Here is a 13,463-nt window from a genome sequence, read left to right on the forward strand (position 1 = left end):
CGAAGAGCTGAATGAGAATCTTTTTTCGGAAAATCAGCCCTGCGTTATGCAACGTGTTGTGCAGGTTTGGGCATCCGTGTAAATTTGCCATTGTATCAAAGCCCCTCGTAAATCAACTGTGGATTTTGTGGCAGTTGATCTGCCACTTCAAATATTTTCACTGTCTGTCTTGCGTCGATGCTTCGGTTTGCAGCTGTCATCAGCATTTCTTTTGTGTTGTTCAAAAATGGCGAGTCGTGCACAAAATCGTCGCCCAGCGCAAGAAGTCGATAATACCATCTCGTACGTCCAGTGCGATGGCCTGGTAAGTTTCATTGGGTTCAGTGATCTGGATTCTTCTATCTGCGAGTGGATTCGGTGCTGTTTTGGTGTTTTCTGCTGGAATATTTCATTGTAATTTTTGAAGGAGTGAACCATGCTTAATCGCTTGGTTGACGTTTGCACTTGCTGACTCGATGGTGCTAGGGATGTCAATATCTTTATCTTGTGGATTAATGATTCTTTAAAATAAACTAGGTGGTAAAATAATATTTCTTTACAGGCGGCGATGAAGATGGTCAAGCATTGCCACGAGGAATCGTCGGGCAACATGGAGGTGGCACAGGGTGCTTTGCTCGGGTTAGTCGTGGATGATCGCTTGGAGATAACCAACTGCTTTCCGTTTCCGAAATCGTCGGATGAAACAATCGACGAGGAGGAGTACCAGTTGAACATGATGCGCCGGCTGCGTTTGGTTAATGTTGATCATTTTCACGTCGGATGGTACCAGAGTGCCGACGTGGGTAATTTTCTATCACTTCCACTGCTGGAGTCGCAGTATCATTATCAAACCAGTATCGAAGAGTCGGTTGTGGTCATCTATGATACACAAAAGTCCAAGAGAGGCTTCCTAACGCTGAAAGCGTACCGTTTGACTCCGCAGGCAATTGCTATGTACAAAGAAGGCGAATTTACTCCGGAAGCTCTGCGCAATCTAAAGGTAGGCTACGAGAATTTATTCTTGGAAGTGCCTATTGTGATTAAAAATTCGGCTTTGTGTAACATCATGATGTCCGAGTTAGCTGAAATGGTTCCGGAGGAGGAGGGAACACATTTCCTGGATTTGGGAACTGCTTCCGTGTTGGAGAATCATTTGCGCTGTTTGATGGATCGTGTCGATGAGTTGAACCAGGAAGCGAACAAGTTTAACAAGTATCAACAGGCTGTTATTAGACAGGAACAGGTAAGAAGCGTCAAATAATACATGTACGTGGATCTCATACTACATAATCTATTTTAGGATAAGCACCGTGTATTGGCTAGACACGCCCAAGAAAATGCTGCTCGTATTACAAAGGGCGAAGTTGCCATTCCAGATGATGAGATCAATAAACTATTCCGCCCATTGCCGGTTCCACCGAGGTTGAATCCGATGATCGTATCCGGGCAGATCAATACATATGCTCAGCACATTTCCCAATTCTGTTCCCAATCTTTGGCAAAATTGTACATGACTCAGGCTTTACAAGGGGCAAAAGAAAATAAGCAGTAAGATTAGTTACGCGAAAAATCTTCCGGAGAGACGTTTGTTTTTAAGCACTAAAACGTAATTTGTTCTGAGCGCAAGTATCTAGAAAGATTAAGAAAGATAATTTGTGAGAAAGGATAAGAAATCTGTAGGTACTGAATAAAAAGTGGAGCCGTTCATGTCTGGTAGTAGACAACATCCAACAAAAATTACCAGAACGTGCTTTCGAAACAAAATTTTGTCTTAAGCTGAAAATTGAACTAAAAAGAATGCACGGGTAATGGAGTTTGATTTTTTCAACTTGTTCATCAAGATTAATGTTGAATTCCAAATGTGCAAGGTGGAAGACGAGAAAAGAAAATAAAGCCTGCGCACTTACTTCGAAAACCCGACACTCATACCTGCCAACCCCTGCGGCATATTTGCATAGCGTCCTGAGTCGTCTTTACAGTTTTCAGATCGATAATTGTCCAATATTTTTCGATAAGGCGGAATCGCGGGCAATTGGGTGGATTAATATCTTTGCGGAAATGCCCAACTTATAGTGTTTCTGCAAACTCCAGCAATGTATTCATTAGTAACTTTTAGTAAGCGGTAACTGTATCATGCAATTTATCAAGAATGAAGAAAATCATACTAGCGCTGCATGCGTCCCTCGACTTTCAAGAAAGTCCCACAAATTTCCGGAGATTTCTAAGAAACAGATATTTTTAGATCTTCAGACAGTTTGTGCGAAACATAGGGCGGTCATAGTTATTTGTCAAAGTCTAGAGTATCTTAATGAACCTTATGTCGTATTGAAATTACGATAATACTTCAAACATCAGAGAATTTTTGATAAAATTCAGGGCAGTTTTGCGAGGTTCAAAAATGTTTTTGCACTTCAAGAAAATCCTACGACCTAAAGAAAAGAAAACCTTTCAAATAAATTTCATGGAACTCACAGTTGAGAAAGCATTTTAAAGCAGTATTTCGAGAAAAGCAAAAATAAGGAAATCCTGGCAAATATTATTTTTTTTGTAAACTACGGCATATCCTACAAGCTTCAGGAAAGTCTCACTGATTTCTAAAAAATCCGCAAACTTTTGAGTATTTTTCCGAATATTTAACAAGATTTTAGGGAATTCTTTGAGCGATAAGAAACCGATTTTGGCCAATCGATCTTCGAAAATTGTAGGCTGTTAAGATCCAAAATTGGTAATCTTCAATTTGACGCATTTGTTAATGTCTACTGTTTGATTTTAATATTTGCTCTTCAGTTGTGAAAACAGCATCGCATCAAGAGAAGTGATGGAGCAAAATTTTGCTCGCGCTTCGCAAAAATCCAAATTACTCGACGTCAAGTAGACGAAATTGTTGCCAAATCAATATTTACCAACGTAACAAAAGTGTTCGGAAAACGGTTGTCGACAGCAAGAAGGATTTGGTGGGGGGGGGGGCGGTGGGTAAATCGAAACCAACCTCTCCGCCCAAGAAATTGCAAGCAATCAGGGAGTGTCGTCAAAAACCACACATTGAGCTACATAACTTGATGGAAACGAAAGGCCCAGCAATTCGCACTGCGAATGAAATGTTTTTCAAAACACATTTAAATTGATAGAGAGAGATTTTTTCTTGTTTATTTGACAGGGCTCAATGCGTTAGCGTAACTGAGCCGTGGGTCTTTAATGATTTTTACAATATGTAAAAATTAAAATTCACTTTCATGTGTCCATTGGATCTTGTTGACGCAGCTTGTCGCTGCTGTTGAGATCCTCTTCCTTGGTGGTGAAAAATACGGTGTCGTTGTCGTCGTCTGCCGCATTTCGGCGGTCATTCGGTCCGTCTTCTCTCGTATTTTCGTTCACGTCCATGTCATCATCGGTACTGCATTCATGATGTTCACGGTCCGATGTTCTTGTTTGTTTCTTGTACTTACGGGTCACTGTTGTAAATCCTTCGTCATCGCTATTTGATTCTTTATTGCTGGTGTTGGTATTTGGTGTAATCGTTGCTACTTCGCTAATTGAAATAATAGTTTTTTTTATTCATTTCGTTTATTTGATAGGCACAAATGCGTTAGCGGTGCCAAATTATTTTGTTTTTACATTTTGGATATCTTAAAACTAGGAAGTTACAATGTTGAAATATTTTTTTTATGAAAGAGGAAAAAAATTTACAGCTATCTTAAGACTAGAAATAAGATTCTGTATACAAGAGAGGGGGCAAAAGGTTTTTTATGATAAATTTTAAAACAAGGGATTCAGTTTGATATACAACAGGGGGAGTAATAGTTTTTTACAAAATATTTTACAGTTATCTTAAAACTATCAACATAATTTGGTGCACAAAAGGGGGAACAAATATTTATGAGAAATTTCACAGATATCTTAAAACTAGGGATGCAATCTAGGGGCAGTTCACTCTAGAAATGTATAACAAATTTGCATCAAATTAGAAAAAATGCATTTAATTTCCATTTTTGCAACAACTCACTCCCTCGTAAAAAAATTGTTTAACAATCGTCCTACGCTGATTCACTTTGTTCGATGTTTTGTTGAATGTAGGGCTAATTTTTTGTAGGGTTTTGACGTCTTACACGCAAAGCAAAATACATTGCACGCAACGCAAAATACATTACGAATTTCTATTTTGATGGAAAGAAATGCATTTAATTTAGCTGATTTTTAAAAATGCATCACAAGTGATCTGCCCCTAGTTAGCGCCTCAGTATAGTAGATCGTCGAGGACCGGATTGACGGATGTTATTCTTCGGACACGCGGGGAATCCTCATCGTCATTGGACTTCAAGTTTTAGTTTTCTTCTATGCAGGTGTAGTGGTAAGGGCGACGGCAGTTACATAGTGGTACTCTGGAGCTGATCGGTTCCACAAGGCAGGAGGAAACTTCTAAAAATGAGAAATAAAAGAGACGGGCTAAATTGGGATATTCATCGTTTTTATGAAAGTGTAAATAAGGGACATATAGCGGAGATCGCGATTTGCCAGCATATCTTGAACTGCGGCATTGGGTGGTCTACCTCGGGCCCGAAGGGAATCCTTTAACTGAGACCTGGCGTCCAAATACCCGGCGCATACCCAGACAACGTGCTCGATGTCGTGATAGCCCTCGTCACAAGCGCACACACTACTCTCCGCAAGCCCTATACACCGCAAATGCGCAACCAAGGTGTAGTGGTTGGACATAAGTCGGGGCATTACACGAATAAAATCCCGACCCACATCAATCCCCTTGACCAAGGCTTCGTTGATACCTTCGGGATCATCGAATGTAACCATCGTCCAAGTTCACCGTTGCATCACGAGTTTTGGCAACTGTCGAGTGTCCTCTGATGACAAATACTGAAAAATTCGTTGAAGCAAATTGGTCTTTCGTAGATGTCACTTTCTAATGCCTTTGCTAAAGAGTCGGCCTTTTCATTGCCTAGGATAGAGCAATGAAAGGGGACCCAAACAAAGGTAATCTGATAAGATTTTTCAGATAACGTAAACAAGGACTCCCGTATCTTCCCCAGGAAATATGGGAATAGCTTGTTGGGCCTCATCACAAGAAGAGCCTCGATAGAGCTGAGGCTGTCCAAAATGATGAAGTAATGATCTGTGGGCAGAGTGTCGGTGATCCCAAGGGCATAGTGAATAGCGGCTAATTCGGCGACGTAAACTGAAGCAGGATCATTGAGCTTGGATTAAGCGGTGACATTATCATTGAAGATATCGAAGCCAGTGAACCCATCGAGATTTGATCCGTCAGTGTAGAACACTTTGTCACAGTCGACTTCTCGGAATTTATTATAAAATATATTGGGGATCACTTGCGGGCGTATATGGTCCGGGATTCCACGAATCTCTTCCTTCATGGATATGTCGAAGAATACAGTAGAATCAGAAGTATCCAGGAAACGAACATCTAGGGAGTATACTTTGAAATGGTAATTGGTTTGGTGGTACTGGGTCGGATCGTTGTTGAGCTGGTGTTTGTTACTGCCTGGTCTGCAGTCTTTGGTTTAACAACCGGTTGTGATTTAGCATACGATGATTGTATACCGGTGTTGGTCATAGCAGGTGGAATTTTCTTAGCAGTCTCTGCGCAAGGTTTTCCGTGGTGTAGCGGCTGATCACAATACTGGCATGTAGGAATTTGCCCTGGGTACGTGATTAGTGTTCGTTGAGAATATTCAACACCTAGAGGTGATGTGCATGTGAAAGTCAAGTAAGAGGGAATAGGTTTTGTCGGACGCATTCTCACCACACGAACGCCACTCCTGGGAAGAAGTTCCTTCAAGTATCTTCCGTAACACTATTTCTTCACGTTTCACACACTAGGTAGGTATCAATTTTTACTTTAGCAAATAGCCCAAACGGCGCGCGGGTAATTTTGATTAGGGACCATTCATAAATTACGTAACGCGAAAATTGCCCAAAATTGACTCCCCCTTGCCCCATGTAACAAAATGTCACAAATTTCTCTATCCATTCTCTCGTCTATTACGTAACAAATTCCTCGAAATTTTTTTTGTTCAGTAAAAACATGTTACGTAACGATCTAGCCCCTCCCCCATATGTCACATCATGTCACAACTTCTCGTACTCCCTCCCCCCTCAACGCGTTACGTAATTTATTAATGGTCCCTTACTTACCATGCTATAGCATCGGAGCAGTTTCTAGTTTCTAAATCTGAGCAAGAGGAGAAACCCGACTGATAGTTATAGGGTAGACGATCCCCAATTCATCTGAGCACCTCTATTCATCTCATTTCCGGATCCCTCCACTTCAAACAAGAAGGTAGCCTAGAACGAAGATTCAATAGCCTACCGATCGCCAGCATATAGTTTAACCAGCCTAGCCGCCTCATCGTTTACTGGGAGGCATCTTAGAAATCGTCGGAGAAAACAATTATATGAAATTCATATTATTTGCTGCTAACGCATGATCGGTTTTTGGTAGATTACAAAGAAGCTATGCCGAAATCCACAGCCTTTGGTAGGAAGAGGAAATTACGGTAAGGTATATTTTCTATGGAATTCCCAATTTTCGCTAAGAATCACATAAATGAACTGATTACATACCGTGTCCAGTGTAATTATGGCATAATTTACATGAACAATTCGTTGTACATTTTTTCACCATAAGAGCTTAAATATTAACTATAACCCGAATTTCCAATACAAATCCTTTTTGGTTACATCACAGAGAACAGACGTCAATTTTCAGCATTCAACTTGAGCGAGATTCCATACTGAATCTATTCAGGATTTCGAACCGGTTCCGGAATGGATTTGACGGATAGTTGGGATAGGTTGGTGTGGCGGCGCTAGTGTTTATTGTATATTAATTCAAATGTTTACACACGTTTTTTAAATATTTTTGTTCGATCATGGATGTCTGTTCTCTGTGGTTACATTAAAATTTGTGAGTAACAATTTCTAGAATATAGAAGTCTAGCAAAATGGGTAATAAGTCTTTTTATCTGGAAGTTTAAAAAAACGCTATTTGTGCCAGATAAATCCAACATAAACGCATCCCTGCATCTTGTTATGTTTTGTACAATCATCGCTGCGAAATCCTGCCAGCAGTAGCAATACTATTACTCATTCTGCCAACGGAGTAGACATGGCAATGAAGGGATTCATTCACGTAAATAAATTTGATAGAAAATTTTATTGGCAATTGTCTAAATCAATTAGTGATCAAATAATGAAAATCCATTAACAATCAACAAAATGCAAGCGAAAACATTGTTTTCTCACATTTTCACAATGTTTTCCCAATAATACAGAATTTTTGATAGTGTCAAAACTTAGCAGAGATGCAGACCGAAATTATGTCGAATATTTGTGACGCGGGTTAAATTTAAAATTTTATTCTTACACCTAGCCCCAGCTCCACACAGTTCAAAAAATAATTTTCAATGTCAAAACTGCCAAGTTCAAACTCAAGCATTTATGTCAATGACGCTAGAAAGTTGTTTTACCTCTTTTTTTGAAGGAAAAATTATAGCCTAGACCCTGTGGACATTTGCAGTACTCCCACCTCACTATCCGTGGACAAAGGTGGACTTTTTCGCGCCCTAAATTATAATAAGCCAACTCGTTGAATGTAACAAACATATTGATTTACAAAGCAGACTAGGTTTAGAATTTCAATCGCAATTTTCCGCTGCCAATTGAACTGGTTCCGCATTGACGTTATTTTTGGATCTAATCAGTCGCAGATGTCTTCACTTGACGCAGCTAAAAAAAATCATACGCCCTTTCGAAAATTATTTTGACGTTTCACAGACACGTGTGTTAGTAGGTCGATGTATTGCTTGTATTTTTTTTGTCTTAAAAAAATGGGATGATATCAGGAACAAGGATGAGATGAACAACGGCGCATTAAGATGAAATAAGGGGCATGGCGGAGGCAAATTAAAAGCATCATTTCGTGAGTTTAAGGTTCAAGTTACCTTTTTTAAGCATGTATTAGAATTGACCGCTTGGTAGTGTGCGTAGGAAAATTTCTTTTCAGCTTTGCCACCGGATTATCCATTTAAACCTTTTTAAAACTCTAAAAGAAGAATATCAGTCGATTTATTAGATCATCACGATTCAATTCATGCAAAATACCTGCTGGAAAAACCATCGGCTTAGCTAAATGGTGCTTTTGAAAAAGTGGCTGTGGTTTTTTCATTGCGCAGTTGTGTTGCGTACCCCAGCTCGGTGTGGTAGTGTGATAAAAAATCACAGCCACTTTTTCAAAAACACCATCCAGCTAAGCCGATGGTTTTTCCAGCAGGTATTTTGCATGAATTGAATCGTGATGATCTAATAAATCGACTGATATTCTTCTTTTAGAGTTTTGAAAAGGTTTAAATGGATAATCTGGTGGCAAAGCTGAACACAATTTTTCTTACGCATACTACCAAGCCTTGAGGTAACTTGAGCCTTAATATGAAAGATTCAGTATTTCAGTCATGCAGGTCGATTGTCGATATTGAACAAGGTATGTTTCATTAAAACATTTATTTGTTGTTAAGGATATTTGAAGATAATCATACTTTTCCGCAAGCATGCTACTAATGAGATGAATAAGGGAGCGTTTACCCTACCTTTCATTTGAAAATAAGTTTGTGTAAAGCGGTCCAACCATCTCTGAGAAAATTGTAAGTTTAAATGAGTTAAAAAGTTACACACAGTCATTATCCGATCTCGACGAACAGTGTATGAAACTCGGCCCTCCGTTAAAAAGTCGACTTTCAGAGTGATTGCAGTTTCTTTATCTGAGAAAGCCAAAAAGGTGAGAAATCGGCAGTCCCAACAAGACGATTTTTATCAGATAATTTTTTTCGCTATAATATGAAATTTCGACGTTCATGCATTTTAAAGATGTTTGGCATCAAAAATACGAATTCGATATCCAAAATTTCATGGATTTGAAAAAAATATTGAGTTCCGGCTTATTTGGGAATTTTATGTGACCGGACGGTCACATATAAGCCATCCATACTAAATTTTATAGACATCTGTGGGAATAATATAGCTCTAATTTGGAGCTGAGTTTGATGAAAAATGGCAAAACTATTTCCGGGAAACTGATGTGAGTTTGTTATTCTATTCTATTCTATTCTATTCTAACCCTTACACAGCCAGTATTGAAAAGCATCCTGGAAAACACCGCAGTTATTCTTTAGTGTTTTTCTTGTCAACATTAATATTTTGAGCACATTATAATATGTCGCAAATATTAAAACGGCCAGGCCTACTGTGCAGAGTTGGGTTTGAAGATGTTTCAATATAATACGGTAATTGAATTATTCATTTAATAAATAATTCAACCAACGAATCGTTTTGAAACTTGAATGAGGAAGAAACGAGGACAACCGTACCGACCGTTTCAGTTTATAGGGGGTTAGAATGAAACGTTGGGAGTGACTTTGCTAAGAAGATTAATGTCACTCCTTTGGTCCTTTGGGATGGGACAGAGGTATTTACACCTAGCCCTGGCTCATTAAGTCTAGGTTAAAGCGCCTTTACTCGCTCTCCGCCAAACTAATGCTGACTTCGGTTTTAGAAACGAGTCGCTCTACACAGAATTTTTTTTTGTTATTTTAAGTTTATTTTCATGCACATATTTGGAGCATGAATATAAATGTAAAATTAAGTTCCTTTTAGTGGATCCACACGACTTGTCGTGTTTTCTTCAACGAATTTTGTTATAATTCTACACGTGGATTGAAAATTACAGTTTCTTCAAACGGAAAACCAATGCACTTCAATGTATTTTTACACGCTTATTGCTGTAAAATGAATTACATGTAGTATTACACGAATGAAAGTGTAACATTGTATGCTTTTTGATGCTCCAATTGAGTGCATTGATTTTAACGTAATTTTCAATAAAAGTTTTGATTCAATCTTTGTATGTTTACATTCGTATTGATTTACATGTCGTTTAAATTTTATTATTTTTTTGTGTGTAGGCTCGCTCTTATATTAACAAGAGCCATACAAAAATGTTAGTTCAGAACGAACTCCGATCCAAAAATGAAATCAGCATGATCATGCACCTGTGCTTTAAACATTCATTTCATAATGAAAGAATGCCGTATTTTTTTTGTTTTACCGAATTTGTAGATGCATTCATCAATAGCAGTTTACCCGAAAACTCGTCGGGCTAATGAAATTGACAGCAGCAGCTTCCGCGACCAGTTTCTGATACACTTCGTCAAAGGTAGCACACACAATATTGCTTTGAAAGCCGTTCGGGACCTGTTCCCAGTCATCGTGTCGTGAGAATCGTTTTGACATCGAACCGAAGTGTGTTGATTGTGATGAGAATCATCGTGCTAAATTCTGGCCTCTGACGAAGATTCTTAAGTAAAAAAACACAAAACCTGTACCTCTACTGGTCTCGTCTGGGGATGTAGATGGTGGGTCTCTTATTATCACATCTACTAACAACATAAAGTGCGATGCGCAGGGACGAAAACTTCTGTGTTCTTATAATTGAGGGATTACTATAGATAGTCCACACGAAAGGGCCGTTGTTGCAATTGATCAATTTGACAGTTTAGTTCCGGAGCAGTCGAGAGTCACTGCAGATGAGTCAGTAACTTCGGTTAAATGTTAATGTTCAACTGGTGCTGGGAGCTTAGCTGCTTTCCTTTAATGTGTAAGTAAGCAAAGTATATCTCAGTAGTGAAATCGGGGATACATTGATCCTACTGTTCCCAACAGTTATCGGCTTATCTTGTGCCCTCTCCAAGTTGTTTGAGAAATAAATTCAAAGCTGAACATATTGTTTCGAGAATGAGTTTGGCGGATTTCCCGGGGAATAGTTCAGGTTCAGCGGAGGAAGATCAACCATCCAGCAACTGATTATAGTGTTACCTACCGATTAACAAGGCTCTAGCGGTAGAATCAACTCTTTTACTGGCTCTCGGACATAATGATAAGGCACAAGAAAATGAAACCCGAGGTCTCGGGAGCCGTCGATGAAGGACAACGTGTTCCACCACGGATTAGAGCCAACGTTGCCACACGTCAGAATTTATCTTTCCACCCAGATTTAGATCACACATCTAAGGCCAAACGTGGTACAAAGGGTACATGAAAATTTGGACGAAACATTAATGGCCACCAGTAGCTCAGACATGAATCCCCAATACAATACAGAAGAAAACCCAGAAAATCTAGATAATGCAAGATATCAATGTTTTTACTACCCATCACGGCACCGAAGCAGGAGTTCAGTAGATCAATTCATGATTCCAACCACCCGATACCACATGGCATCTAAGCTGACTCTGATAGGAGAAAGACAACTATTGTTAATATTCTAATGAAGTTTTCAATGAAATAAATATTCAAAATCACTTGAAAAGCAATCTCAAAGAAAGGATAGATATTTTTAAGCAGAACGAGCTCACCAGAAACAACGGTGGGTTCCAAATGTTATAGCTTTTTCCCGTGCTTCACTCCACCATCCTGATTCCTGAAACCGTTCCATTCCTGTAACGGAGCATCTGCGGAATTTTACTCCTCGTTTCTTCAGATCTTCCCGAAAGTTGTTTCCATTTTTTTCAGGAGTCAGCACTTTAATATTTCCAAAATTTAAATCCGAGAAACTGATGTGAGTTTGTTAATTTTAAAAGATGGACACTTTTTCCGGGCACTTCCGGAACCGTCTATGGTGGTGAATGTGGTCAACGATACTTTGGTTGGCCGTCAGTAACCTAGAACTGGAAATGCAAGCTATTTGGCACCTCTTTTAGATTTTTTTTAACTTTTTGCATTCATCGCGGTATCGGTGTCAATCGGGATTTTCCATATGACTGAACTCCACAACCCGTAGCTCCGGAACCGGAAGTCGGATCGGGATGAAATTTAATATAAGTTCCCGGGGACGCAACACCTTTCATTTGACTAAGTTTTGTCTTATCGGTATAGCCATCTCCGAAAAATCGATGTGACTGTTATTCTGAATTTGGATACTTCCACCGGGGCTTCCGGAACCGATGATGGTGGTCAATGTGGCCAAAGAGATTTCGAATGGCTGTTAGTGACCTAATACTACAAATGGAAGCAGCTGAAGTTACATTTTGGAAAAAAATTCACGTTTTGCCTTTCTCATATAGAAAGGTTATGTAATCGCTCTGAAAATTGACAACCTAATCCCGGCCCGGAGGGCCGAATGTCATACGCCATTCGACTCAGCTCGTCGAGATCGGAAAATGTCTGTGTGTGTATGTATGTGTGTGTGTGCGTATGTGTGTATGAATGTATGTGGAAAAAAAGTCACCTCTGTTTCTCAGAGATGGCTGGACCGATTTGCACAAACTTAGTCTCAAATGAAAGGTACAACCTTCCCATCGGCTGCTATTGAATTTTTTGTTGATTGGACTTCTGGTTCCGGAATTACGGGTTGAAGAGTGCGACCGCACAGCAAATTCCCATATAAACTGAAATGAAAAATTCTCAAAGGGGGAGTAAGGGAAAATTTGAACATCGAATTTGTATTTTGGATGCCAAATGACTTTAAAATGCATGAAACGTTTAGATTTGATGTAAGCTCGAAAATTTTTTTTTTGACGAAAATTGACTTTTTTGGATTTTGGCACCTTTTTGCCTTTCTCATATAGAAAGGTTATGCAATCACTCTAAAAATCGACAACCTAATCCCGCCGATTTTTTGACTTTTTTAGGCGTAGGTAGGAGTATGCAATGAGGGGTTGCTACTTTAAAATTGAAACTAGTTTAAAATTTCTTAACAAGTTGAAAATTTTCGGCAGGGTCCGGACCCCCCGGATCGTCTTCCTTGATCCGCCGCTGGTTTCAAGCGATGTTTCAGTGTCGACTCATAGCATCTCAAGATCGTGGCTGTCGATCCATTGTATGTATGTGCAAATCGTACTGAATATGTAATATTCATTTCCACCGTTGTATTGAACATAACCAGCCATGGAATCGTAGTTTGGACAAATGAGAAAGGCACAATTGCACCACTAGGTGGATTAAAACAGGTTTTTACATTCATGTGTGATCGTACTATCACCCTGTAATTCCGGAGCCGGAAGTCGGATATAATAAATAGTCAATAGAAGTCGATGGGAACGTTGTACCTTTCATTTGATATTAAAGTTTGTCGAAATCGGTTCAGCCATTTCTGAGAAAAGTGAGTGACATTTTTGGTCACACATACAGACGCACATACACACACAGACAATACCTTTCTATTGAGAAAGGCAAAAAAACATCCCAAATATAGAAATTCAAAATCCACATCGGTTCATTAAATTTCAAAATCTACGGATCTGACCTCATGCAAAAATGGTCACATTGTTTCTAATTCAACCGTAGTTTTGGACACTTCCATTACGGAAGAGTGTCTTTAAGACGATCATCAGGAATTCATGTCTACTTAAACATGTTTCTTCCGATAAAGCTGCACAAATCGCTCGAAAAGAAATGTTATGCTT

General features: G+C 39.2%; 1 protein-coding gene across 1 annotated transcript; it reads left to right on the forward strand.

The window, feature by feature from the left end:
* The first annotated feature begins 184 nt into the window (after nucleotides 1-184).
* LOC131678842 (eukaryotic translation initiation factor 3 subunit H) lies at nucleotides 185-1,743 on the forward strand. The gene is made up of 3 exons (XM_058959241.1): nucleotides 185-304; nucleotides 542-1,222; nucleotides 1,280-1,743. Exons 1-3 carry the CDS (start codon nucleotides 227-229, stop codon nucleotides 1,529-1,531), a joined length of 1,011 nt encoding a protein of 336 aa, XP_058815224.1. The 5' UTR covers nucleotides 185-226; the 3' UTR covers nucleotides 1,532-1,743.
* Nucleotides 1,744-13,463: the final 11,720 nt, after the last annotated feature.

This window comes from Topomyia yanbarensis, chromosome 2 (assembly GCF_030247195.1).
Source record: "Topomyia yanbarensis strain Yona2022 chromosome 2, ASM3024719v1, whole genome shotgun sequence".
In the NCBI taxonomy this organism is placed as follows: Eukaryota; Metazoa; Arthropoda; class Insecta; order Diptera; family Culicidae; genus Topomyia; species Topomyia yanbarensis.

Bases quoted from the DNA above. Each gene is read 5' to 3' on its own strand.
- LOC131678842 (XM_058959241.1), top strand. From the start codon at position 227: ATGGCGAGTCGTGCACAAAATCGTCGCCCAGCGCAAGAAGTCGATAAT. The intron at 305-541 runs GTAAGTTTCATT...ATTTCTTTACAG, and splicing joins ACGTCCAGTGCGATGGCCTG to GCGGCGATGAAGATGGTCAA. The intron at 1,223-1,279 runs GTAAGAAGCGTC...AATCTATTTTAG, and splicing joins CTGTTATTAGACAGGAACAG to GATAAGCACCGTGTATTGGC.